Raw genomic sequence first — 26263 nt, 5'->3', positions numbered from 1 at the left:
TGTTTGAAAATAGCGATCAGTCGGCCCATTGATTCCAGCCAAGGGGACCCATTTTAAAAAGGCACTCTCAGGAAAAGCGTCTTAGCACCGCGAGTCCCCTGTAAGCCTGCGGCAGGAGAGAAAAGCCATTTCTCTCTCAGTTAAGATAATTAAAAACCCAGAGACAGCCCGGTGCGAGCTCGCCTCGCCGGCCCTGCGCCGAGCTGACCTCGCTAAGTGCGCTTCAAAGGGGGAAAGGTATGCACCACGCTGAGATGCAAGCTCCTCCGTCTCTGTTTGCCCTTGCACTGGCCGCACGGCACAAACTATGTTTGACGGTCTGGAGACTCCTAATCTCCCCCCGAAGTGGCCAATAATGACAGTGGCGCCTGTCTACGCCTCGCGCAAGGGACCTTCGTTTTAATTAAAGCTCCCGCAGCCGGCTGGCTGATGAAGTTCTGGGGGTTTGGCTCAGTGAGGTGCTCTCGGCTTTCTGAAACGGAGCTTTGTTACACGCTTAAAAATGAAGGTGCTACAAAGGGTTCTTTGAGCGAAGCCATAGAAGGACTGTGAGTGTGAGGAACCTCCAGACTGCTAAAGAACCCTTACATTCACTTCTTTACATCTAATGGGATCAAATGAAAGCTGCATTTTGGTGGAAGTGTAGTGTGTAGTGCACCGTACCTCCAGCCAGAGTTGTCTAAGGCCCATGCTGACTCCATCAGTAGACCTACCTGATCAGTAGTACCACCAGGTATGTTACTCAAAACACACACACACACACATACACACACTCACCTGGGTCAAACTGACCACATCATAACATATCTGATCATTGACAATTGATCCCCACCCCTTCCACGAGCATAAGGTGCCACATAAGGAACCACTAGAAGAACCACTTCTGGTGGGTGTGGGAGCTTTAAAAAGGGTCCTTCACCCATATCTCTTCTTCAGATGCTTCAGATATTATGGAACCAACCATGTTTTTTTTGCTATGGTTTGGCTTAAATAATCTGCATAGCAGCTTTATTGTTAAGAGTGTAGCTTTGGACAAACCACATCATGGCTGGATTGTGGAACGACGTCATCGCTTCAGTCCAAACTGAGCATTAATCTAATTTGATTTCATATAAAGATAAGAGCGTATCTTCTACGAGACTGGGAAATAGATTCAGGATGTTTAAGCTATCTAATGAACTCTTAATGATATGAAATTTCCCATGTCAGCAGCATCATTTCCTTTTCTCTCATTAAGAAACCCCAATGCGTCGACCTATGAAGGTCAGAAACCTAGAAAGACACATTACTCGCCAATATAGCGTCTATACCGACGCTGATTTCTACATTTAGCAACAAGCTGCTGCCAATTTACATTTACATTCAGGGCATTTAGCAGACGTTCTTCTCCAGAGCGACTTACAAAAGTGCTTTGCTATTTACCCAAGAAAAACCTCAGCTAGTTTAAATAGACTAATAATTCAAAGATCCTCTAATCTTAGACTCTACTAAACACAAGTCAATATGGAGACCATAATACTCTACTATTCACCCAAGTCCTCTCAGAAGAGGAGGGTCTTCAGTCTGGGTTTGAAGACAGCGAGTGTTGGACACCCAGAGGAAGTTCGTTCCACCACTTCGGTGCAGGACAGTAAAAAGTCTGGACACTCGTCTTCCGTGGATCTTAAAGGATGGCGGGTCGAGCCGAGCTTGGTGCGAATCAGCTTTTGACCATCGCCATCAAGTACGGAGGGGCTGGTCCTTTCTGGGCTTTGTAGACCAGCGTCAGGGCCTGGAAGAGTGGTCGGACAAGACCTCACATCTCCTGCATGTGCCATGTGAGGTCATTCCCACCTACTGCCATTAAGGCTATACAGTGAGTCTCTCAACAGAAAATGTACCAGTGTTAAATTACCAACACTGGATTTACCACTAACTGTGTTGCAAAGCACTGGCCAGTGTGCTGTGTAAGGGACAGCACTGGTCTCCTGCTGACCGAACTGTGCTGAATTGCATTGTGCTGCATCCCATAACTTTCCACTGTTATGTCATTATGTGCTGTAGACTGATGCTGTATAATTGCTGCCACTCTCGGTGAGAACCTGTGATAATTAAACTACCTCCTTACCCATCTACATTTCGGTATGACTAAATGTTGATGCTGTCAGAGCAAAACCTGGTATCTCCCATTTTACTGTGACTTTTTGACACAAATCCGGCAAAAATGTCCAAATAATTAATAAAAAGGTGATCTAAGGTTGCTCAGCTTTGCTGATGTGCTACCACTGTGGCCCAGGGGGTCACAAGTTCGAATCCCGAGCCTCATCACTTTGCCATCAGTGAGAGTTCGGGAGAGTCCTGGAGATTGAGAGAGTGGAGAGTGGATGGCGCTCCCGTCATCACCCTTAAAGCAATGGTAGGGATGGTGACCAGCACAGGCATCTGTTGGCTGGTGTGGTGGAGCTGGGGACCCGGTCACATGTATCGGAGGAGACGTGTTAAGTCCTGAGCCTCTCTAGTGTCGGGAGCATTGCTAGTGTTAGGGGGAGCTATGAACGGGTGGGTTAATTGTCAGTATCGAATTGGGAGAAAAAGGGAAAATCTGACCGAAAAAAAATTATCGTAATGAATGGACCGCCCACTTCCTTTTTTGTCTGATATGTGTCTGGTTTTGTGGTGAATATACAGATCAATACTGTAACACTGCCTTTTCCTTCGGTATCAGTAACGTACCACTGACTGCCTGTCCATATATCCATCCATTCATCTGACTAGCAATTTAGCTTCTGATTGTTTTAACGGAAGGCCTAAAATACATGAACCCCCTTGAACCGGCCCCTTGGAATGATCCAGCCCATGTTTCCTTTCTGGGAATTTGTCTGACAGTCTTATCCAGAGTGAATTACAGGTAGGAGAATGTAGAGTTAGGAGTCTTGCCCAAGAACTCTTATTCAGTGTAGTGTGGTGAATTTGCCTGGCCGGGAAAATCGTACCCTCGCCTGCCGCGATGAGGGCGGTGTTGTTACCCACTGAACAGCAGCCCTCAGACAGAATGATTTCATTAACTTTATTAATGTGAACTTGAATGTCATCAATACACCCCCCCAAAGACCCCCCTCCACTCCCCCCTCCAAACATCCTGATTAGAGAAATCCTAACAGACGGGAGTCCGGCGTCCAAGAAGAGCTCCATCACTCCGGCCTCCCGTGGGCTAATGAGGCTTGACGGAGGCAGGGTGTAGAAGCGAAGCGGTTTGCGCGGCGCAGGCCGGTCGGTCAGCGCACTTAATCAGAGGCAGGTTGAGCCCCGCTGCGCCTCCACAGCTGTTTCGCGCTGGAGCAGGTGGCCAGAAGCCACTGGGGAGAGATCAGTGCGCTCCGGTTCGCAGCCTGCCACTCTCTGTCACCACGGCACAGGCAGACGAGGCACAGCCGTAACAGACGCGGCATGACGAGACACACAAAAGACGTGGACAAGCCACATATGTGATGTGACAGAGATACTGACGTGACAAGTGCAGACAAAACACAGCGAGGGCGCAGAGAGGACACAGAGAGGACGCAGTGGCGGCGTGGCAGAATGACAGACTACACGTTGGACACTAATTGATTATGCAGACGTAATATGGACTAGTGCTCCACTGTTGGGTATCAATAGGCCTCATTCACCAACCGAAATTTCTTACGAAGAAATTTCTTCTTAAAACCCACTTAAGCAGTTTTTTACGTAGATTCTGACACCCCCTAGTGTTTACTTATTTGGGATGTGTTCAGTTTAGACGGGCAGTGGACTTTCTGGTAGGACTTTCCTCAAGAAAGACCCATTGGCCATAGTGAGGCCCATTGTTTTTTAAATCCTATAAAACCAAAGTGTGTTAACCAATTCAATCATCTTTATCTTTTTCACATTTTTGACATATTTTGATATTTTCTTTACCTTGTGTCAAACTTTTATGATGAATGGACCAATAGAAATGCTCCAAATGGCTTATAGTCTTATGGGATACAGTCTTTTCACAGTGACGTCCATTGAAAGTTCCCAAGATTTTTCCTTCTCTATTTTAGAGATACGATCGCTCATGACGATCGCTCATTTTGTGCAACTTCATGGATTTTAGATGATTATGGGATCATTATAAGTCCCACAGTGGGGAAATTCTCAGTGTCACAGCAGCAAAGGGATAGCAAGACACTCCGATAAAAAACATAGATAAATTACCAATATATACACAATAGAAATAATAGAAGTAAAAAGCAATAACAATATTATTTACAGATATGTACTATAACAATTATTCTCAAATGATAGAGCGAGCATCACATTGCACATTGATCTTCTTTTGGGAAACTGGGCCCAGAAAGTCATATCTAGATCATATCATCTTATATAAAACAATGGATAACTTAACAGAAATCATGGAATTAGGGCTGGGTGATATGGTAAAAATACTTTTTGACATTTTTCATGATACAAATATGCTATTTATCACAGACTAAAAACATCAGTAGCTACAGATTCTTATAAACTACTATTCAGATCCTCTCCTGTACTGAATACAGTGATTTATACTCTATAACATCTGCTGCTCTTCATCTAATTAACCCAGTCTAATTACACTGTTAACAATGATCAGTAGATGTTTATTAAGCACTAACAGCCTCCTCCATATGATCAGAAAAGCTTATTTGTATCACGATATGATAAAATATCGTCATATTGCCCAGCTCTACTTGAAATTCTCATTTATATTGTACATATGAAATATATGTTACTATTAATTTGTATTGTTTTTAATTATTCACAGAAGTAAGAGAATATTGAGTAAATGATCTAAATAACACAATTTGGCAAATGTTTGGTTCACTTCCACATTCACTCTTAAACATAAGGGTCCTTAATATGGTTCCTTGAAGAATGCTATAGATGAACCTAAAAGAAATATGTGAGATCCAGAACCATCACTTAATGGTTTGTAAAGGTTCTTTATCAATTCAAGAACCAATTCAGGTTCTTTCTACTCACACATCTCTATTAAAAACATGATTCTTTATAATTTAGGTCAAATTAGATCAAATGGGAAGCGTCCACAAACTTTTAAAAAATAATACAAATTAGACATTTTTCCATCTGTGCATTATTTAGACGTCTGTAACTGGACTGTAACTCGTTTCCTGTTTCTACTGACCAGCTGAGTCATAATATGGTCATTTTGAGTAGGGGTGCCGTGCAGTGACTCTGGCTCTGCAGTACTGCAGTACTGCAACTCAATGGCATTGTATTTTTAAACCCCAGATGTGATTTAGTAAGGGGACCGACAGGCACAGGTGTGGCCCTGTGGGTTTTTTTTTTTTCTACAACGGGTGATGTGTTTGAACAGATGCCTCAGAGAGCTTCATGTGATCCCCTTAAACAGAGACATCAGGCCAGATTAAGTGCACTGTCTGCATTCCCAGCTACATGCCGTTATGTCTCCTTTTGTTTAGAGCCTCTTTTGTTCCAGCCGTGACGTGATTGTGATTAACAGGGTAGATTTGTCGTACTAGGGTTAGGGTTAGTTACAGGGGCTTGTTATTCTGTGGACAGTGATAGGACATGATTAACAGCATAAATTGCATGTGTGTACACATGTTTCGGGGGGGGTGAAAAGCGAGATACGTCCCTGGCGTCCACGCCGAGCCATGAATAAAACATGCTGACTGAGAGAGGGAGAGAGAGAGGGGTCTAAGCTGCGGACCCCATTTGAATGCAGATGATGGAGGGCCATTACTTCTCATTATTCCTCCTCAGCCCGAGCACTCCCTCGGCGGCTAATCAGCGCTAGCCCACTGCGGCGGCCTGCAGACAGCTGTTATTAAGACGCATGGTGATTTGAGGTGTGTTAAGGAGTGACCTGAAGTATCTGCTGGGATGGGAGAGGGTCTGGTGGCAGATCATTAGAATCTCCTCATGTGGGGCGTTTTATTCGTAAAGGATTGACGAGCTTTTACCGGTTTGGTAACTTTTATGGTCCCGAGTTATATTGAGAGGTTGGTGAACCAAGTATACTGCAGAAACTCTTTTCTAGTGTGGTGCACCTATGCTTTATACACCCTTGATATATGCATATGCACATGCACGCTACATGGAAAAAAATAAGGACAAAAGTATTGGGACACACCTCTTAATCGTTGAAATCAAGCTCCTAGCCATGCAGTCTGCCTTTACAGACATTAGTGGTTCACTGAATCAGCTGTGAGTGGTATTATTGAACAGTACAAGCGTTTAGGACCACAGAGTGTCAGACCACGTAAAGTTACAAAGCGGGGTCAGGCCCAAGTGCTGAGCTCAGAGCAGAGTGCAGAAAACTCTCCAACTGACTCCAACAGAGCTCCAGACATGCTGCTTCTGTTAGAGCTGCTGGTAAAGGGGGACCAGCCTCATATTAATGGCTACAGGTTTAGAATGGGGGGGTCAGAAAAGCTTTTGTAGGTATAATGTGTAGGTGTCCCAATACTTTTGTCACACATATAGTGCGCAAGGCCTACCTTTCAAAGAACAGTTCTTCTATTTAGCTCTTTTTAAGTGCTGAATGGTGGTTGATTAGAGTGTACTTAGTATTCATACATACTTGGGGTACTTGTATGTACCATCGTGCAGATGGTTCCTTAAAAAAACAAGCACCGAAAAGGTTCCATGAAAGCTTTTCTCAGTACTGCTATATAAAAAGAACCCTTGTTGCGTAGAGTCTGGTTAGTATTATTCATGCACCTTCTTGATTTCCGTAACACTGTAAACACTGCTAGGCATGGTTCTTAAAAAGCTCCAGGTTCCAATAATCCAGTAGAGATTCTACAGAAACCTCTTTCCAGTGTGGTGCATCAACCATAGTAAAAGGTTCCTCAGTGGTTCTTTAATTAAGTCAATGGTTCTAAGCTATAAAGAAGCCATGCATGGTTCTTAAAATGCTCTAAACCAGGGTTCTACAGTTCTGGTCCTGGAGGATGGTGGGTATCTAGTAGAGTCTGGCCATTTCTCTGCTCAAACACACCTACTAAAACTGTTAGTAACGAAGTATACTGCAGAAACCCCTTTCCAGTGTGGTGCATCAACCATAATAAAAGGTTCCTCAGTGGTTCTTTAATTAAGTCAATGGTTCTAAGCTGTAAAGAAGCTATGCATGGTTCTTAAAATGCTCTAAACCAGGGTTCTACAGTTCTGGTCCTGGAGGGTGGGTATCCAGTAGCGATACTACAGAAACCCTTTTCCAGTATGGTGCACCAACCATAATAAAAGGTTCCTCAGTGGTTCTTTAATTAAGTCAATGGTTCTAAGATATTAAGAAGCTATGCATTGTTCTTAAAATGCTCTAAACCAGGGTTCTACAGTTCTGGTCCTGGAGGGTGGTATCCAGGATAGATACTATAGAAAACTCTTTCAAATCTGACTGATTCAACTAGTACTGGAGCTTATCCTGGAAAAATGTCCAGCACTGGAAAGTCCTTCACTATATCAAGTCCCTGACTGTCCTGAAACGCCCTGTGGGGAGATGCAGCGTGCCATGCTGCGTTATTTTAAGGGTCATTCACCAAGGCACCGGACCGAGGAACCGGCTCTAATGAAGGATGACGGGAGTACGAGCCTCTGCCCTTTCCCTCTTCATTACTGCCGTAGTGAATCAGTGCCCCCTCCTCTCCCTTCAATCCCCTTGACTTCACTTAGAAGAGACAGAGAGAACAAGCCGTCAGTCAGACAGGTTCAATGTATTACTCATCCCTTCAGGCTGTATCGAGATGCTCAGGCTTGCAGATACTGATAAGCTAATTATTACTACAACAGGCAACCCTGCAGACCTTTCAGAACAGTCAGTTGTGGATTTCCATGAAAAAAATCATTTTAATATTTTTTAAATTTAACGATCAGTACATGTCAGATTTGTCCTCCAGCACGAGGTGCCTTGGTACATCAACGTTCCTGGCAGAGGAACCATAGCATCGCACCATAGCAGCGAACGCTACATCGTACACTAGCTGGATAACGCCAGAGCTGCGAGTGTGGGAACGGCTCAGTTCTTTCTCCACAAACAAACACCTGAAGCGATGCTCATTAAAGCCACGGCGGAGAAAGCAAGGGAGAGCTTGAAGGAAGTGATTTTGCCCTCTTTTTATCGATCTCCTCTGGATAACAGAATTTCTCATGCTTAAACGAGATTAAGTGGAAGTAAACAATGCTGTCTTTTAGCAGCCAGCCGTGCTTTATCACGGCCATTGGTTTCTCTCCATTTGCTGCTTAATCCGTGTTGAGACAGCATGCTGCAGGAAAAGAAAGGTTGCTGTGTCTAGAGCTGGCCAAGGAAGCTCCCAATGCCGACTTTAAAGAGGAATCCTCTGTCGACTCAAAGGAGTAAAACACAGACAGTGGGGAAGACTCTGCCAAGTTGTTTCTTTGCATCCGGACAGTTAAAGATGTAAGAAAAGGAGGATTAAACACAACTCTGGACAGACCCCCCACCCCCCCACCCCCATCCCCAGAATAAGAGCCTTGTCTCCATTGGTGCAATTCTTCAGATTCCCAGACTCCCTCTAGGAATAATATGTCAGTTCTATCAGAAAATAATTCTCAGCTTGTTCAGTCCAGGATCTGAATCCTTTATAAATTAGGGAATTTCAGGTTCCTTAGATTTTAAAGCCTGAATTTGGAGAACCTCACAGGCACTGGACGTCACTCTGACGTCAAAAAGACGTTGGGATTTTAGTTGAAAAGGAAAATTGGGTTGATGTTCAAATCCAAAACGTTGAATTTTGGTTGGAAGTCCAAGTCACATCCATCAAATTTGTGAGTTGCCCTCAAGCTCTGACGTTAGACAGACATATACACATTGTAAGGCTCAGAGTGGTCAAGCGGAGGAAGGATCGCTGGTTCGAATCCCAGGTCATGCTGCCTGACCTCAGCAGCCGGAGCCTAGCCGATGCATCAGAATCATCACTTTCCTTCTATGGTTGCCCGGGGATGTTGCATCGGCGGGCTGGTGGGTCATCAGAAAGAGCTGGTGGGTCGGGATGTCGAAGAGGCACGTGTCAGTCCTCAACATCCCCAGGCAACCCGGGCAACATCCCCGGGCAACCATAGAAGGAAAGTGATGATTCTGATGCATAGGCTAACAGACAACTGTGTCAGCAAGTGATGTAAGGAGAGAGGGAGAGCAAGGCCAATTGTGCTCTCTCAGGCTCCGGCTGCTGAGGTCAGGCAGCATGACCTGGGATTCGAACCAGCGATCCTTACTCCGCTTGTCCGAATGGCAGAGTCCAACACTCTCTGTCTTCAAACCCAGACTGAAGACCCTCCTCTTCTGAGAGTACTTGGGTGAAGAGTAGAGTACTATGGTCACCTTATAGACTTGTGTTTAGTAGAGTCTAAGATTAGAGGATCTTTGAATTTTTAGTCTATTTAAACTAGCTGAGCTAAGAGCGTCTGCTAAATGCCTTAAATGTAAATGTACTTGGTGCAGATTGGCAGAAAACAGCATTTGGCCTGAAGATTAGCTGTCACACACACTTCAGAGAAGACCTGTTGCTGATTCAGTGTCAGTTTGTCTGCTCAGTCAATCCTTTGGAAGCTGCGAAGGCAGTGTGTTACAGCTCTTATGATTTCCCACAGTGAGAACTCTGTCCTTCTGTCATCAACAAGGCCTCAACAGAAAAGTAGCATTTACCCAGCTGCTTTACACAGAGCAGTGGTCTCCTGACAAGCCTCCAGTGATTCATACCTTGGGGGGGGGGGGAGAACGCTCTGCTCCTTTTCCCATTTAATTCTCTTTCCATCTTTCTCTCAACCAAAGATGGTTTACACAGGCCACATTTATCCTAGTCCACATTGCCAAGTTGGGAGAAGATCTGTAACAATCCCAGGCCAGGACATCTGTAGGATTGGGCAGAACATCAGCCCATAAAGAAAGACATTCCAGCAGTTTGTCAGAGAAACGCTCCCGTTCGCTCTGAGCCAATGGAAGCTTGCTACAACAGCACATGTGTCATTGCCGGTGTCATCCGGGGGCAGCTGTCTCAATGGGCCACTGTTCAGCAAAGGGTGAAGAGTCTCCGCTTGCAGTGTTGCTAGTGACGGGAGGCTACAGCTCCCGGCCATTGTGGGCTGTGTCAGAGGTGAGATAGCTGAATGGAGGCCCTTCTAGAGTGCTACCTCCTGGGGGGTTGGTGGGTACAGGACAGGGGGAAAGGGAGGTGGATTTGCAAGGATGCAGTCAAGCAGAACAGGTTGCAGACTGGGCTTTTGTCTTGGAGGGTCATGGGCTTTGGAGAGGAGGATTCCTAGATACTCAAGGAGCTGAGCTGAAGGAGAGGATGAGGGATTGTGTTTCTTCTGAGAGAGGGAAAGAGTCTGAGACTGACAAAGTACAGGAGAAGGTGTAAGGGAGGGAAGGGAAGTCCGGAGGAAGATTGAGATGTTCGGAAAGAGCGGATTGCATCATAATCCTGAATTGGCATAGGGAAGCGGTCCTACGGGCTATGGGATGATCCACAGCGTACTCGAAAGTGGAAAGAAAGTTGAGAAGAACCTTGAGAACCACTGGTATAGAACCGTTCTAACAGATCTATCACACTAAAGAGTTCAAATCTGGTTCCCTGAACACCATCATTATCTGGATCAAGCCCAAGCCTGGATTTAAGTTGGAGCTAAACTCTGCAGGGTGGTAGATCCATTGGACCAGGATTGTGCTGTTCTATACTGTCCTTTATAGAAATATGCATTGTATGTCCAAATGTTTGTGGACACCCTTTCTAACCAATCTATTCAGCTACTTTAAGTTGCACCCATTGCTTGACACAGAAATGCACACATATACACAGCTTGTCTAGTCCCTGTCATGGGCTAGAGAGGTATAAAGCCCCCCAGCATTGAGCTGTGGAGCAGTGGAAGAACTGTGTTCTCTGGAATGATGGTGGAGCTCCATTCCATGGTGGAGTTTGAGATGAGATGCTGTGATAATAATCCAACATCCTCACCTTACCAATCAAGTCCTCACAGCAATGCTCCAAACTCCAAAATCTAGAACAGCCTAATCTTTCCCTGGACTGCAGAGACAGTTACTCCAACAAAAGCAGGATAGGCTCTTTTTTTTAAATCCCCTTGATTTCAAAGAAACAATGAATGAGCAGGTGTCCCAATACTTTTGTCATTTAATGTATGTTGGAATCTTTGGTTTCTCCTGTGGAATAATGCCAGATAGCCATTGTTGACATCTTTATGTGAATGGTGGTGATCGCATTCCAGGCCTGGGGGGTGGATTTTTGTTTTCATAAACTTGTCATATTAGCCCGTTTATTTTTGCCGCGCTTCAACTTTTCAAAGGGTTTGTAAGAAATTTGCATTTCAACGTCTCTCAGAGTTCAATTACTGAGTGCAAATTGCAAATCTTTGAAAGCTGTTACTTTTTTCAGCTGCTTCTTTCTGACTTCTGATGTTTCCGAAGTTGAAGTTGAGCTCATTTCAGTTGATCCAATTATCCTTCAGGACGGGATTAGACTTAATCCTTTCTGGTTATTAGCGATCATATAACCTCTTCAAAGTTGAAGTGTACCACTCCCCAGTGGGCCTCCACTTTGCTGTCTCTTTTGATATCTTCTACTGGAATAGAAGATTCTCCTCATCAGTGTGTTAATGTCCTTAGATTTCTCATTACCAAAGCTGGAGATTTGTGGGTTTTAAGAGGTCGGGAGAGTAAGACTAGCCTCAAACGGGCAGCGAAATACGGCGAGCGTCGGCGGGCGACATCGCTTGCGTCCCTTGAGGGCTGGCTTGTTTACGTGGTCAGGCACAGAAATCCCGGACAAGACTGGTATCAGAGGGAATGTGCATGCTTATGCTTATCAGAAAATGAATTCCCAAATTGGATATGGGATTCGTGTGCAAGTACATTACACAAATGAGAGTGTTGCATCACTCCAGCACCAGTTTCATCGCCCATTAAGGAACAGGGATTCTTGCTTTGCTGAGCTTGGAAGCTGTAAGCTGTGTGCATGTATGAATTCCCCAGGGACAGATCCTATCAGGCTGCCTCTCGTCCAGGAATCAAAAATGAACAAATTGGGAATGCCGTGGCTGTTGAAGCCGCCGCAGAGGGAAAAGCTCTGTTAGCCATGCGATAAGAGAGACGACTGACCCTGAGATTAATACATGGCTCGCAAAAGAGCCTCTGGCTCTGTAGTGCCTTACTGAAGCTAGCCAAGCTTCTCTTTAAGCTCGTCTACAATCTACAAACAGCAAGGTGGTGTTGTTGTTTTGTTTGTTTTTTTATTCCCCTGATAATTCCTCTGCTCTGTAGCCTGAGGTGATGTATTTGAATGTACTGTAAATGAATCAAAGACTACAAACTGTACTGACACTATATGGGCAAAAGTATTGGGACACCTGCTCATTCATTGTCTCTTTTGAAATGAAGGACATTAAACTTAAGAGAGACTATCTCTGTCTAAGTCTCTGTCTCTAGATTTTGAACAAGCATTGCTGTAAGGATTTGATTGCATCCAAGTGAGGTCTGGATGTTGTATGGTTTCCACCCCAACTCATCCCAGAAGTACTGGATGGAGCACCACCACAATCATTCCAGAGAACACCGTTCTTCCACTGCTCCACAGCTCAGTGCTGCTGGGGGGCTTTATACACCCCTCTACTAGCCCACGCCTAGAATTAGGCAGCATTAGGTTCCAATAGGTGCCAATAGGTTCATGTGTATCTGGTCCAGAGAGTCTACAGGGACTAGACCAGCTGTATGTGTGTCAGCAATGAGTTTATGTGCATTCATTTGAAGGGGTGTCCGCAGACATTTGGACATATAGTGTACATTTTTCTCTTTTCTCCATCACCAGAGCTGTCAAGTAATTAGCTCTCTCTGGCCCTCTTGCACTTATTCATCTCTGCGGGTTAACATACTGGACCTTCGTAATCTCCCAGGGTAGCCTCATATTTCACTGGCCCTAAAATGACTTAGCTAAACAAGTCCTCCCTCTGGACACACCCCAATCCCATCCCTCTGCCTAACGACCCTGCTTAATTAACGAGGAGTCTCATTCTAATTAACGTCCCCGTTCCGCTGCGTCCGGCCCTGACCCCTAAAAGCGGCAGTGAGGAATGATCGCCCTATTGGAACTGCAGCGCAGACGATCTTCCATCCTCAATTACTGGAAAGTGGACCAAATGGCCCTCTGTGCAGTCCTGGTGTGGACGGTATCACACCCTCTGCTTTATGATAATGACATTATTCGTTTTACAGTGTTTGGCTGAATCCCTGTGAGCCTAGTTCTCGTTTGGCGGGTGTTGCCAACTCTGATAGTTCCCCTGCTGAGGGAGGCATTGCTGTTCCTTGGAGCTGACACTATCCAGGGATGTGTGTTTTTTGTGTCCGGGCTCTTGAGCTGCTGTTGAAGCGTGGCTGTTGGAGAAAGAAAAGTCCACTGAGGTGGAAAAAAGGCTCCCGGGAGCTCAGGAGAGAGTGACTGCACCAGCTGTTCTCCAGAAGGAATCCAAGAGAAGAGATAACCACTGTTTAGCAAGCAGCCTCCATAGCAGATGCGATGTCCCCTGTGTGGGTTTTGCTTGTATTTCTCAGGTTGGGGTGTATCAGGAAGGCTCACAGACTCCTGAACATCAAATAAAAAACACAGATAGGGTGTGTGTTCAAATCTGGTCCAGATATCGAACATTTCTCACGTTATGCAATGAATGAACTTATTTCTAGGCATAGATCAGCCATAACATTAGCACCACTGACAAGTTGACTAGCTTTACAGTGGCTCCCTCAGTCAGTTTTTGAAGGTGATGAAGGAGGTGCTGAAGCAGGAGCAATGGACACACATAAGAATCTGGGACACTTCGACAAGAACCAGACTGTGATGTTCTAGACATATTCAGATCTTTTTTGGGCTATTTTTCTTTATCTGGTATGCAGTGATCAGTTTCTACCAAAAGTGCTCCAAGGAAAGACAACCGGTGAACCGGTGACAGGGTCATGGGTACCCAAGGCCTATTGATGCTTATGGAGGTCCCACCTCACAACTTGCCACATCATAGGTCTTGTGGAGTCCGAATGTTTCGATTGGTCAGATCTGTTGTGGTACAAGGGGGGGGCCTAGTCAATATTAGGGCAGATGGTATTAATGTTGTGGCTGATCGTATATCTCCAGTAGGGGTCATTATGGTAACATTGCAGTTTTAGCAGTTTTAGTTTCATGTCGTTTAATAGAAATTGTATATTTTTATTTCTTATTTTCTAGATATTATTTTAAATATTTGTATTTTCTTTATTTGTTTGATCATCGCTATGGTTGTACAATAATGACTAAATACCATTGTGATGATATTACTACATTACATTACTACATTACAACATGCCTTGCAATTCATGTAAAGCACTCTGAGACCCTTTGATGTGACATGATTAAAGACTTGTTTACGTTATTCTGACAATTTACACTTTATTCATCAAACAAGTTCATCTGGAACATCTGCAGTTTCTCAAAGCCCAGCATGTGCAGCATTTGCAAAGGCCAATATAGCTCTAGCAGTTAACAGCCTATTAGGGCTGGCCGATTTATTTATTTATTTATATTTATAAACTACTGTTCAGATCCTCTCTTATACTGAATACAGTGATTTGTACTCAGCATCTGCTGCTCTTCATCTAATTATGATTAGAGAAGCAAAAACGAAATCTATCATGATACGATGATATATCGCCACATTGCCCAGATCTACAGTCTATAGTACAGTACAGCCCTGCCTACACTTACCCAAGCAGCAGCTCAGCTCTAAGAAACATCTCTCTGTATCTCCAGGTCAATGGCAAGGACCTGTCCAAGGCAACCCATGAGCAGGCAGTGGAGGCCTTCCGCACAGCCAAAGAGCCCATCATGGTGCAGGTGTTACGCAGGGTGCCCAGGCCCAAACCAGCCCCAGACGGGGACACCCAGGTGGTGGACATCAGCACTCAGACGGATATCACCTTCCAGCACATCATGGCCCTCAGCAAGGTGCCTGCCTCTACCCCACCTGCACTGGAGCAGTACCTGCTACCTGAGGGGTGAGTGGCAGCTCTTCCTTATTTCTTAAAGTAGGGGATAATTGACCTAAACTGACCATATTTCACTCAAGTGCAACATGGTTTGTAGGAACGTTTGACAGGCTTTGTGTGTTGTGGTTGTTGTGGTTGACCCTTCCTCTCCTGACTGCTCTCCTTGACTCTGCTGATCAGGATCTCATGGCCTCAGTAAATATACTGGCAGTGCTGACTAGCCTATGGATCCACATGGCTACCAGATCAGCAGAATCTAGGAGAGGAAGTTGTAGTAAAGTATTTGGACGCTCCAGTGACCTACCTGACCTAAACACTGCCTCAGTAAGCTCCACAAAAAAACATACTTCTATACAAACTGACCCCAATGCAATATTAATTAATAACAAGACTAATTAATACACACCAGACCATTTCATTTAATGTAAACATCTGATTTTGGCCTCGCTCACATCCTGTTCAGATTGATTGGTGTACAGTAGTGGGTAGCAACAGCACTTTCCCCATGGCAGACTAGGATTCAGTACCTTGGCCAAGCACTGAGCCCACCTCAGCACCCGGGGCTCAAATTGGGAGTTAGGTACCTTGCTTAGGGGGAAGTTCAGCCATGAATGTTGAGGAAGGAGAAAGCACTGTACTACTCCAGTATGCATCCTTGGGCAAGACTCTAAGGGCCTTTATGGGGCCCTTAGTAGAATTTAATTTAGGGACCCCCATACCACCACCTCAGCACCAGATGCTTCATCATTTCATAGGGAGAGAGATATGGTGCAATATGCTGAAGCGCCCGGGCCTTTATCCACCATCCAAGCGGCGCATATCTGCATTTGCCCAACAGTGGCAGCAGAAATTGATTAACCTAGTATTGGTTAATTAGTATTGAGCCAACTATGAAAATAAATTAATATAAAAATAACTATTTGGTTAAATTAGGTTAAATAGCTAATATGCTTAACTATTTGGTTTTATTATTTAATGCTATTTTTTAAATATATATATTTTTATCATGATGTCCTGGTGGCGTTAGGGCCCTAAGCTTAATTCAAGTATGCCTTGGGCCGGCTCTGTTTACAGGAGAAGGAAAAACCTTCTCATCTTTCAATAGAAGTCAATGTGAAAATATTCAATTTCACATCATTTTGGAGCGTTTCTATTGGTCCACTCATCATGAAATCTGCATGCAATGTAAAAAAAAAAAACAACTGGCAGTTTCAGATTATGTCAAAAAGTGAAAAACGGCAAAAATGAAAATACAAGGTTTTTACATGGCCATGACAAATTGTGCTTGGGGGCGGAAGGTTGTTGGTTCAATCCCCAGGACTGGCAGGTGGGGGAGCGAAGGGGCCGTGCTTTCTCTACCCCTAATATTCATGGCTGAGGTGCCCTTGAACCCTAGGTGCTGAGATTGGCTCTGGGTGTGTGCTCTCACTGCCCTATTCACTAGTGTGTGTGTGTTCACTGCCCTATTCACTAGTGTGAGGTGTGTTTGTTCACTGCCCTATTCACTAGTGTGAGGTGTGTGTTCACTGCCCTATTCACTAGTGTGAGGTGTGTGTGTTCACTGCCCTATTCACTAGTGTGAGGTGTGTGTGTTCACTGCCCTATTCACTAGTGTGAGGTGTGTGTGTTCACTGCCATTGATTGGTTAAATGTTAAATTCCAAGCAGCTAGACTTCAACACATGTGTTAAGCAAGGTCTTAAAGCACTGAACCCAATCGAACATCCTTTTTCCCGTCTGCCGTGGCCTAAAGCTTGGTGTCTTGCTCAGATTAAAGGCAGCGCTGCTCCTCCTTCTCTGGTCAGGACTGATAAAGTTTTAATTGATTCTGCAACTCAGCGAAATTAAATGGGACACTCGCCTTTCCGATTCATCGTTTACGCTGATATTTTCACCTGATTAGCCTCCCTTTTTCTCCTCCAGCCGGGGAGCATTCATTTATCCGGCGTGGGATTGTGCTCTCCGGAGAAGTTTAATTAAAGAGAGCTTTCTCTGAGTCGCGTTTTGTCGCCGTTACATTATTTCCCAATGAAAGATGAATCTGTGCTTTGAGAAATGAGGTTCTACTCTATGCTGATGGAATGGAGGTGCTGATCTCCGAATGAAAGCGACTGCTTAATCAAAAGCATTTGTAAAGCAAGTTGTCATAAAAGGAACTGATTAATCACAACAAAGGCCTTCGCTAAAGCCTTGAAAGAAAGCCGCGGTAGCTGGAATACGCTCCGTTTAATGTGGTGATGGGTGTGATTTTGTTTTTACAGACATTCTCCTGGACACGAGTACTTTGACCCAAATGATTTTCTAGACGGCATGAATCAGGATATGGAAAGAGAGGAGCTTGAGTATGAGGTAATACACACTTACACACTTTCAACACATCTTCATATGCTGGATACTTGTATTTCCACATCCGTGACTCTGTAGGGCATCTGGTTTGGCTTACAGTTGGAGCTAGGGTCTACAGAAAGGGACACTAAAAAGACAAAAGTATTTGGACACCTACTTATTTGTTACACCTACTTTACATGCTTTTGTTGGAGTAACTGTCTCTACTGTCCAGGGAGGAAAACTTTCTAGCCTAGCCTAGTCTTTCTAGGCTTTTTTATTTTTGGGCATTGTTGTGAGAATGTGATTGTATTTAGCAGCAAAACATTAGTGAGATCAGGATGTTGCATGTTGCATGGAGCACCATCATCCATCATTCCAGAGAACCCAGTTCTTCCACTGCTCCACAGCTCAATGCTGCTGGGAGGCTTTATACCCCACAGTTGGAGCTTGGGTCTGCAGAAAGGGACACCTAAATAGACAAAAGTATTGGGACACCTACTTATTTGTTACACCTACTTATGCAGGGGTATTTATTTGTGTTATTATTTTATTATTTATTAGTATTTATTATTTTTGAACAATTTTTAAAGAGTTTACATGCTTTTGTTGGAGTAACTGTCTCTACTGTCCAGGGAGGAAAGCTTTCTAGCCTAGGGGCATTGCTGTGAGAATGTGACTGCATTTAGCAGCAAAACATTAGTGAGATCAGGATATTCACCACCTCACCTCATCCCAAAGCACTGGATGGAGCACCACCATCCGTCATTCCAGAGAACCCAGTTCTTCCACTGCTCCACAGCTGAATGCTGCTGGGGGTCTTTATACCCTTCTAGCCTACGCCATACCCAGTTGTCATCCAACAGTGAGGATATAAAGACTGAAAGACGATGGATTTACTAGGGTTTTCATATGGCAGAGATGTTTTCCTCCATCTCTACCTTCCTTCTAATCTCTCCATCCCTCCCTCGCAACCTCCCACTCTCTCATCATCTCCTCCCCTCATCCGAAATGAAGATCTATGTCTTGTGTGCTGTCTCCACTGCCTTCTAATAGCCCATCTCAAAGCCTGCCTGTCTGTCTCCAGCGCAGTGCCGCTAAGAGGGTCCCTTCGATACACGTTCGTCTGATGGATCACTTGTATTGACAAATCCCTGTCCGTCTAAAAGGCCCACTGAGCAGCTGAACCACTCCTCCGGACAGACAGAAGCCAAAACAAGCCTGTCCCTGTGAGCAGATGCCGGATGGTGACATTGCTGTTATTATTAATTCACCCGTGCCGTTGACCAATATGGCCCAGAGCCAAAGTGTCTCAAGTGCAGTCGTGGACGGGGGGATAATTAGGGTGGGAGAGTGATTGATCTGATCGCGTACATCATCATCGGCAGTCAGATGAAGCTTTAATGAGACTGCAGGAAGATTGGACATATATAACGAAACAGTGGGTCAGTGGGTCAGCTAATGTATTAATAAAGAGGTGAATTTGGCTTATTGGGACAGCTGCTCAGTACACAGCTCTTCCTTGACCCCTCATTGGCCCCCTTAGAGGCGTCCAGGAGCCACCACGGGGCCACACAGACAGAGATCAATGAGGGAAGCGGGCCAAAGCAAAGCCGCCACCCCCTGAACCCTGCGAATAATAGGCCTATTGCCTTGTTGAGACTGATTAATAACCTCTAGTGGCGCGTATGGAGGGATGGGGGTGGAGGCTGGGGTATTTGTGGTGATGAAAGCCACCATAATCCACCATAATGTTTCGGGGCTTTTTTGCCATTCTTTCCACACTCCAGTCTCCGGTAGCGTGTTCTTAACACATGTCTTAATCATGTTATGCAACATGCTAACTCACTTTGCACCACGGCTCTCAACCGAGGCATGAATGTTGTGATTAAAGGACGTAAGGCAGAATCACGGGTTTATTTATTTATTTATTTATTTATTTATTTTCTTCTCGCAAAGAAAATCAAAAAGCGTGCAGAAAAAGCCGGCGTGGTCAATGACGGATTAGAGCGGCTTGTTTGCGAATTAGGCCTGGCTGACCGCATTCGGAGCGAAGGCACGTGTCTGTTTTGTAAGCAGCCTTTTGTGCATTTTTGCGGAGGTTTAGGCCCAGACAGTGGGATGCTGCTGCTGAGTTTTAGAATTCCTGCATCCTTCAGTGTTTGAGACATGGTAGACTACCAGTTCAGATGTGTTTACAGTGGCCAGACGTCTGTCGCCATGACTACAACACAGATATAGACTTATATTTCCAAAAAAATATATTATATTTTTTTATAAATTTATATATAAATATATATATTTTTATATATAAAATTATATTTTTTAGTATATATTTTAGTTACTATCCAAACCCGCCATACAGTTTGGTGTGGAATAGTGATAGTGATAGTAAAACAGTATATGGACGTTTTAATGGAGAACCCAGTGTATAGACTGCAGCTCTGTAGAGCACCGTAAGAGCTTGGCTACTATTGCAAGTAATGGGACCCCTTTTTTGGACCCTTATTGAGGCGTGTTTAGATAGATAACAGTAAGCTTGGTTGGTTGGCTGCATGCTGACCAGCAGGAGCGTTGGCTCTCCTCCTCCACTGGTAGGAATACCTTGCCCTCTCACAGGAATAGCAATCTGCATCTGTATCTCACAGATTACAGGTGTTGAAAAGTGATGAACGAGGCCTGGTGGCAGTGCAGTCCACAGCTCGTCATTCATCCAGTCAACCCCTAGCCTGATGCATGGCTTCGTATACATCCAATTAGAAGCCAGAGAGACCGATAAAAGAGCTTGTCTATGAGCTCGAGCTGCACAATAAGAGCAAATGGACATCCCTATAGTATAGTATATACTGTACGCTATGTGCCCAAATGTTTGTGGACACTACTTCTAAAAGTGACTGCATTCAGTGACTTTAAGGTGAACCCATTGCTGACACAGACACACAGCTTGTCAAGTCCCTGTAGAGAAATACTGCCAATAGAATAGGACTTGAACCTATTGGCAACCATGCTGCCTAATGCCAGGCCAGGCGTGGGTTAGAGGGGTTGGTTTAAAGCCTTCAGCATTGAGGAGCTGTGGAGCAGTGGAGGAACTGTGTTCTCTGGAATGATGGTGGTGGAGCTCCATCCAGAACTTTTGGGATGAGTTGGGGATGATGAGGTGGGGTGGTGATCATCATCCAACATCTTGACCTCACCAACACTCTTGTCACTGAATGCTCTTTCTCCAAAATCTAGTAGAAAGCCTTCTTCCCTGGACAGTAGAGACAGTTACTCCAACAAAAGCAGGATCAGCTCTTTTTAATACTCACTTTTTGACATAATGTCACATTAGGCCACAATTGCATATTGAAAGGGCCAATAGAAATGTCGCCGTTTTGGACTTCACAGCAGTAGTAATGCACTGTGTAGAGTTATAAAGAAAGCCTGGGTGTTTGTGCTTCTCTTTATAGGAGGTGGATCTGTACAGGACCAATATCCAGGACAAGCTGGGCTTGACTGTGTGCTACAGAACTGATGATGAGGATGAAACTGGCATCTACGTCAGCGAGGTAAGGACTAAACATACACTGTAACTGATATCTCCCTCGCTCTCCATGTCTTTCCCCATATAACAATCTATCAGTGTGTCTTATCCGTCTGGTAAATCTCCCTGATATCATGTTTGGAGGCAGACATTGGGAAAATAATGGATGCTATTTATATAGAGCTTCATTCATTATTTCATTATCAGCATTACTACCAGCATCTATTTGAATTAGGGATGGAAAATGTACTGAGGAGAGATTTGTCTGTGCCGTGTTACAGCGTATAAATCGTCCCTAATCTTTAAGATTATGATAATTATGTTTGGAAATGTATTCAGTTTGTCTGCAAAGTGCTTATTTGGACAATGAATAAGTCCTCACGAAACCTAATTGAAGAAAAAAGCAAAGCAGAACAGGCATCTTCCTTTGTGTATCATTATTGGGTTTTTTTTTTGGAAGTCTGAGCCAGTTCTAAAGCTGGTCAATGCTGTAGAGTGACCCATGTCCTTCCTTTGACAGATTGACCCAAACAGCATCGCTGCAAGAGATGGGCGAATCAGGGAGGGGGACAGAATCATCCAGGTTTGTTGTGATATATTACAGAAGAATAAGACACAGACTAACAAGTTTTGTTATGGACAAAAGTATTGGGACACCTCTTAATCATTGAATTCAGGTGTTTGATTCAGGCCCATTCAGCCACAGCTGTATAAAATCAAGCCTCTAGCCTTGCAGTCTGCCTTTTTTTATACACATTAGTGAAAGAACGAGAGGTTCTGAAGAGCTCACTGAACTCCAGTGTGGTTCTGTATGTAATAGGAGACACCGCTGCACCAACAACAACAAGTCAGCTGGTGAAATTTCCTCCCTCCTAGATCTTCCTCCATCAGCTGTGAGTGGTGTTAGCTCACAGAGAGCAGCTCAGTGTCCACCGAGTGTCAGTTAGACCAAGTAAAGTTACAGAGCGGGGGGGTCAGGGCCGAGTGCTGAGCCAAATGTTTGTGGACACCCCTTCTAATGAATACATTTAACTACCATAAGTTGCGCCTGTTGCTGACACGGCTTATCTAGTCCCTGCAGAGGTGTTGCCATTGGATTAGGACTCTCTGGAGCGGATAAACATGAACCTATTGGTACACTTTCTAATGCCAGGCGTGGGCTAGTAGAGGGGTTTAAAGCCCCCCAGCATTGAGTTGTGGAGCAGTGGAAGAACTGTGCTCTCTGGAATGATGGTAGTGGAGCTCCATCCAGTACTTTTGGGATGAGCTGGGGAGTTGGGAATGAGGCGGTGGTGATCGTCATCCAACATCCTGACCCGCCTAACGCTGTAAAGTCCTCATAGCAATGATCCTCCAAAATCTAGTAGAAAGCCTTCTTCCATGGACAGTAGAGACAGTTACTCCAGCAAAAGCAGGATCAGCTCTTTTAATACTCTTGATTTTAGAACAAACAATGAATTAGCAAAAGTATTGATGTCCCAATACTTTTGTCCATATAGCGTCTGCAGAGATCCAGAAATCCAGTGTGTCATAGCATTCAGGACACAGTGTAAGTTGTCTCTCTGTCCCGCTGTCCAGATCAACGGCATAGAGGTGCAGAATCGGGAGGAGGCGGTGGCCCTGCTCACGAGTGAGGAGAACCAGAACGTATGCCTGTTGGTGGCTCGGCCAGAGATACAGGTAACCAAGCCATGACACCCTGCTCATGTCTGAATCACCTCTAAACTTTGTTTTTCTGAGACTGACACCCTGTTCCCATTCCTCTCTGGAACAGCTTGACGAGGGATGGATGGACGATGACAGAAATGATTTCCTGGATGACCTTCACATGGACATGCTGGAGGAGCAGCATCATCAGGCCATGCAGTTCACCGCCAGCATGCTGGAACAGGTAAAGCAGTCCATTAAAAAAGACAGCTGTCGTTGTCCATCAAAGGACATATCAGTCCATCCATCGCTGTGCCGGCATTCAGTCTCCTGGTGTATCAGTCAGTCATAGTCAGTCAGTCGCTGCTGCTGACTAGATAAGACGCTCAAGTGTATTGGTACTCAGATAAACCTCATCCGATTCTGGCTCTCTGCTGGGGCTGGACTTCAGTTGACTCAGGCGTAGGTGGCCAGGAGTCTTTGGAATGACTCGCAATGCTCACAATGGAAGTCGTGCTCTTATTATGGAGGTCAAATGACTTGCAGTGTTGTTGGTCACAGGGTTGGTCACCGCAGTGCAACAAAATTAGGGGTTAGGTGTCTTGCTCAAAGACACCTCAGCCACGGATGTCGGTTCTAGGGGTCGAAGCAGTGACCTTCTAGTTCCAAGCCTGCTTCTTTAACCTGTAGGAAGTGGCTAGCCCCAGCAAGGGGGCTGAGCCCCAGCAAGTGCCTACTGTCAGCAGCTAATGTTGCTTAGGTCATAAAGGTCTTTAATGAGGGAAGAAGGGATCCCCACCTCAGGACATGTGTTGACAGACTTTGTGTCTTTGTTCTTAGAAGAAGCATGAGGAGGACGGAGGCACGACGGACACGGCCACTCTGCTGTCACAGCGGCATGAGAAGGACAGTGGTGTGGGCCGCACAGATGAAAGCACCCGCAACGATGAGAGCTCAGAGCAGGAGAACCTTTGTGATGACCAGACCAGTGCCTCCACCACCCTGGGCAGTCGCCGACGCCTAGCTTACAGCCAGGACACGCTGGGCAGCAGCGACCTGCCCTTCAGCAGCGAGTCCTTCATCTCAGCTGACTATCCTGACGCAGACTTCCTGGGTGACTTCCCGGCCGATGAATGCGAGCGCTTCCGTGAGCTGCTGGAGCTTAAATGCCAGGTGAGGAGCAGTGGCAGTGCTTCACATCAAGGCCTGGGCTGGCCCAACATTGGCGTAGTCGGCGGGCATGAGCTTGGAGGAGCAGGAGAGGAAGGAGTGGACAAGGAGCTTGAGCTCCTCAACGAAGAGTTGCGCAGCATCGAGCTGGAGTGCCTGAGCATCGTGCGGGCGCACCGCATGCAACAGCCATGGATGTTGCATAACAGTGGCTTCCGCAACTACAACACCAGCGTGGATGCATCGCGGCGCCACGAGCTGGCCGATATCAGCGAGCTGCCCGAGAAGTCGGACAAGGACAGCTCCAGTGCCTACAACACCGGCGAGAGCTGCCGCAGCACACCTCTCACCCTGGAGCTCTCTCCAGACAACTCCCTGCGCCGTGCTGGCGAAGGACCTGCAGAAGTGGGAGGTGCCGCACTGGGTTCCAGCAGCAGAATCCAGAAGCCCCTGCTGTCACCCGTCCAAGAGGTATCCAGGAGCCGACCTTCGCCTACCGAAGAGGCAGAGGCCGGGCCCCAGCCTGAGGCAAAGGAGCGCAAGCCCCCACGCTCGGTCTATAAGCATGCTCACATCCCAGCACACGCCCGGCACTACCAAAGCTACATGCAGCTGATTCAGCAGAAGTCGGCCGTGGAGTACGGCCAGAGTCAGATGAGCCTGGCGAGCATGTGTCGGGACGCAGCTCCGGACCTGGAACCCAAGATGGAATGGAAGGTGAAGATCCGCAGCGACGGTACCCGCTACATCACCAAGCGACCCGTGCGCGACCGCCTTCTGAGGGAGCGCGCCCTGCGCATCCGCGAGGAGCGTAGCGGCGGCATGACCACAGACGACGACGCGGCCAGCGAGCTGAAGATGGGGCGCTACTGGAGCAAGGAGGAGCGCAAGCAGCACGCGGTCCGCGCCAAGGAGCAGCGCCAGCGCCGCGAGTTCATGAAGCAGAGCCGCATGGACTGCCTCCGGGAGCAGCAGGTCGCAGACGACAAGAAGGAGCTCAATATCATCGAACTGAGCCACAAGAAGATGATGAAGAAGCGCAACAAGAAAATCTTCGACAACTGGATGACTATCCAGGAACTGCTCACTCACGGGACGAAGTCGCCGGACGGCACGCGGGTGTACAACTCGCTGCTGTCAGTGACCACGGTGTGAACGTGGCTTCGAGTGGCTGTCTCTGCTGTATATAGGACACTACTGATTGGGGTATAGTATCCTGCCTCGTTCAATGTGGCAACATTTGTAAATAAGGATATGGAAGCGCCTCTATTTGAAGGAACTTTGTGACTGGTGTTGCGTTGCTGGAGAGAAGGTACATTGTTTCGGGGGTGGGGGGCGGGGTGGTCTCAGAGATGGACTAGGAATGTGTTTGAAAAAATGGACAAATGGTTTTTCATACGCTCTCTAAAGCTTTCTACCCTGTGCTTGCTTTTTTGAGTCATATGTTATAAAGGAACTATTTTAAAGAAGAAAACAGCGCAAAGACCACGTGCCATACGTAAACAACCGCCAACATTTTTTTTGTTTGTTTGTTTGTTGTTTTTTTAGTCATGTTTATCAGTATTTTAACTACCATGAATACATACATCGTGTTATTGAACGTAATACAAAGTATTTAGCTTCAAGGTCAAGACGAAGTACTGTGGGAAGCCAATTTTACATGTTTTGACCAAACACCGTTGTTTTACAGGTTTTCAAGAAAGGTGCTGTTTTTGCTACATTTTGTTACAAACAGCTGTTGCGTGTTCCAGCTGTTCAATAGGTCAAGCCGAGTAATGCATCGTCCGAGAGCGAGTTCTCAAGTTCTCAATTCGTTGGACTGTAAATTTGTTTGTGGTGTTGTTAAAAGGTACATTTGCCATTTTTTCTGGGTTCTTTTTTTTTTTTTACAACAATATGGTGACCTTGGCACTGTTTAGCTGAAATAATCAGTTCTAGATATGCTGTTCTTCTCAGATTCATTGACGAGAACCTGAAGAAGACGGAAAATAAAAGAAATCACAGTATTGGGCTTTGAATCCCAGTAGTCCAAAAAGCCTTTTTGTACCTTTTGTATAGGATTTCATGTATCGATGCAAAATAACACAGCCTAACAAATCCTTAATTAGCAACACAATTTGATGTCTTGTAAAATGAGAGAAATAATAAATTATTGTTTTATATTTGACGAGCCTCGCGACCGACTTGACTTTGCTTTTTAGAAATGGCTGAACAGAACTTAACAATCCCCATAGAGAAGAGTCCTTCTTGGAATGTCTTTGTGTGTGCGTCTGAGAACATCTCCTCCACACCTGACTGAGTACTTGACCCTCCAGCTGGTGACCCAACACGGCCCCTATTTCTGCTCATCTGTCCCTGCTAGTGCGTAAATGTGAGCTGCAGTGCTCGGGTCACTGGATAGACCTGCAGCTCGTTAGTCTCTGAAAAGCCAGCACTGCTGCAGCTGCACTCAACTACTCATCCAGATGTATGGAGAAATCTCCTCAGTGGGATCGGATTCTTGCTTGCTTGTTTTTTTAAGGTTTTCCTCGACACTGCAGTCTCAAATGGAGCAAATGA

General features: G+C 45.5%; 1 protein-coding gene across 2 annotated transcripts in view; it reads left to right on the top strand.

Annotated features, from left to right (window-relative positions):
• Window positions 1-25871, top strand: part of pdzrn3b (PDZ domain containing RING finger 3b) — a 147656-nt gene extending 121785 nt beyond the window's left edge. For both annotated transcript variants that reach the window (XM_072684913.1, XM_072684914.1), the window contains 7 exons: window positions 14805-15049; window positions 17301-17388; window positions 20814-20912; window positions 21408-21470; window positions 22466-22567; window positions 22662-22778; window positions 23375-25871. In XM_072684913.1, the coding sequence (XP_072541014.1) occupies window positions 14805-15049; window positions 17301-17388; window positions 20814-20912; window positions 21408-21470; window positions 22466-22567; window positions 22662-22778; window positions 23375-24859 (2199 nt within the window). In that variant the 3' untranslated portion in view covers window positions 24860-25871. The remainder of the gene's footprint in view (window positions 1-14804; window positions 15050-17300; window positions 17389-20813; window positions 20913-21407; window positions 21471-22465; window positions 22568-22661; window positions 22779-23374) is intronic.
• Window positions 25872-26263: the final 392 nt, after the last annotated feature.

Source organism: Salminus brasiliensis, chromosome 7 (assembly GCF_030463535.1).
Source record: "Salminus brasiliensis chromosome 7, fSalBra1.hap2, whole genome shotgun sequence".
In the NCBI taxonomy this organism is placed as follows: Eukaryota; Metazoa; Chordata; class Actinopteri; order Characiformes; family Bryconidae; genus Salminus; species Salminus brasiliensis.
This window is presented reverse-complemented; position numbering and strand designations above follow the sequence as displayed.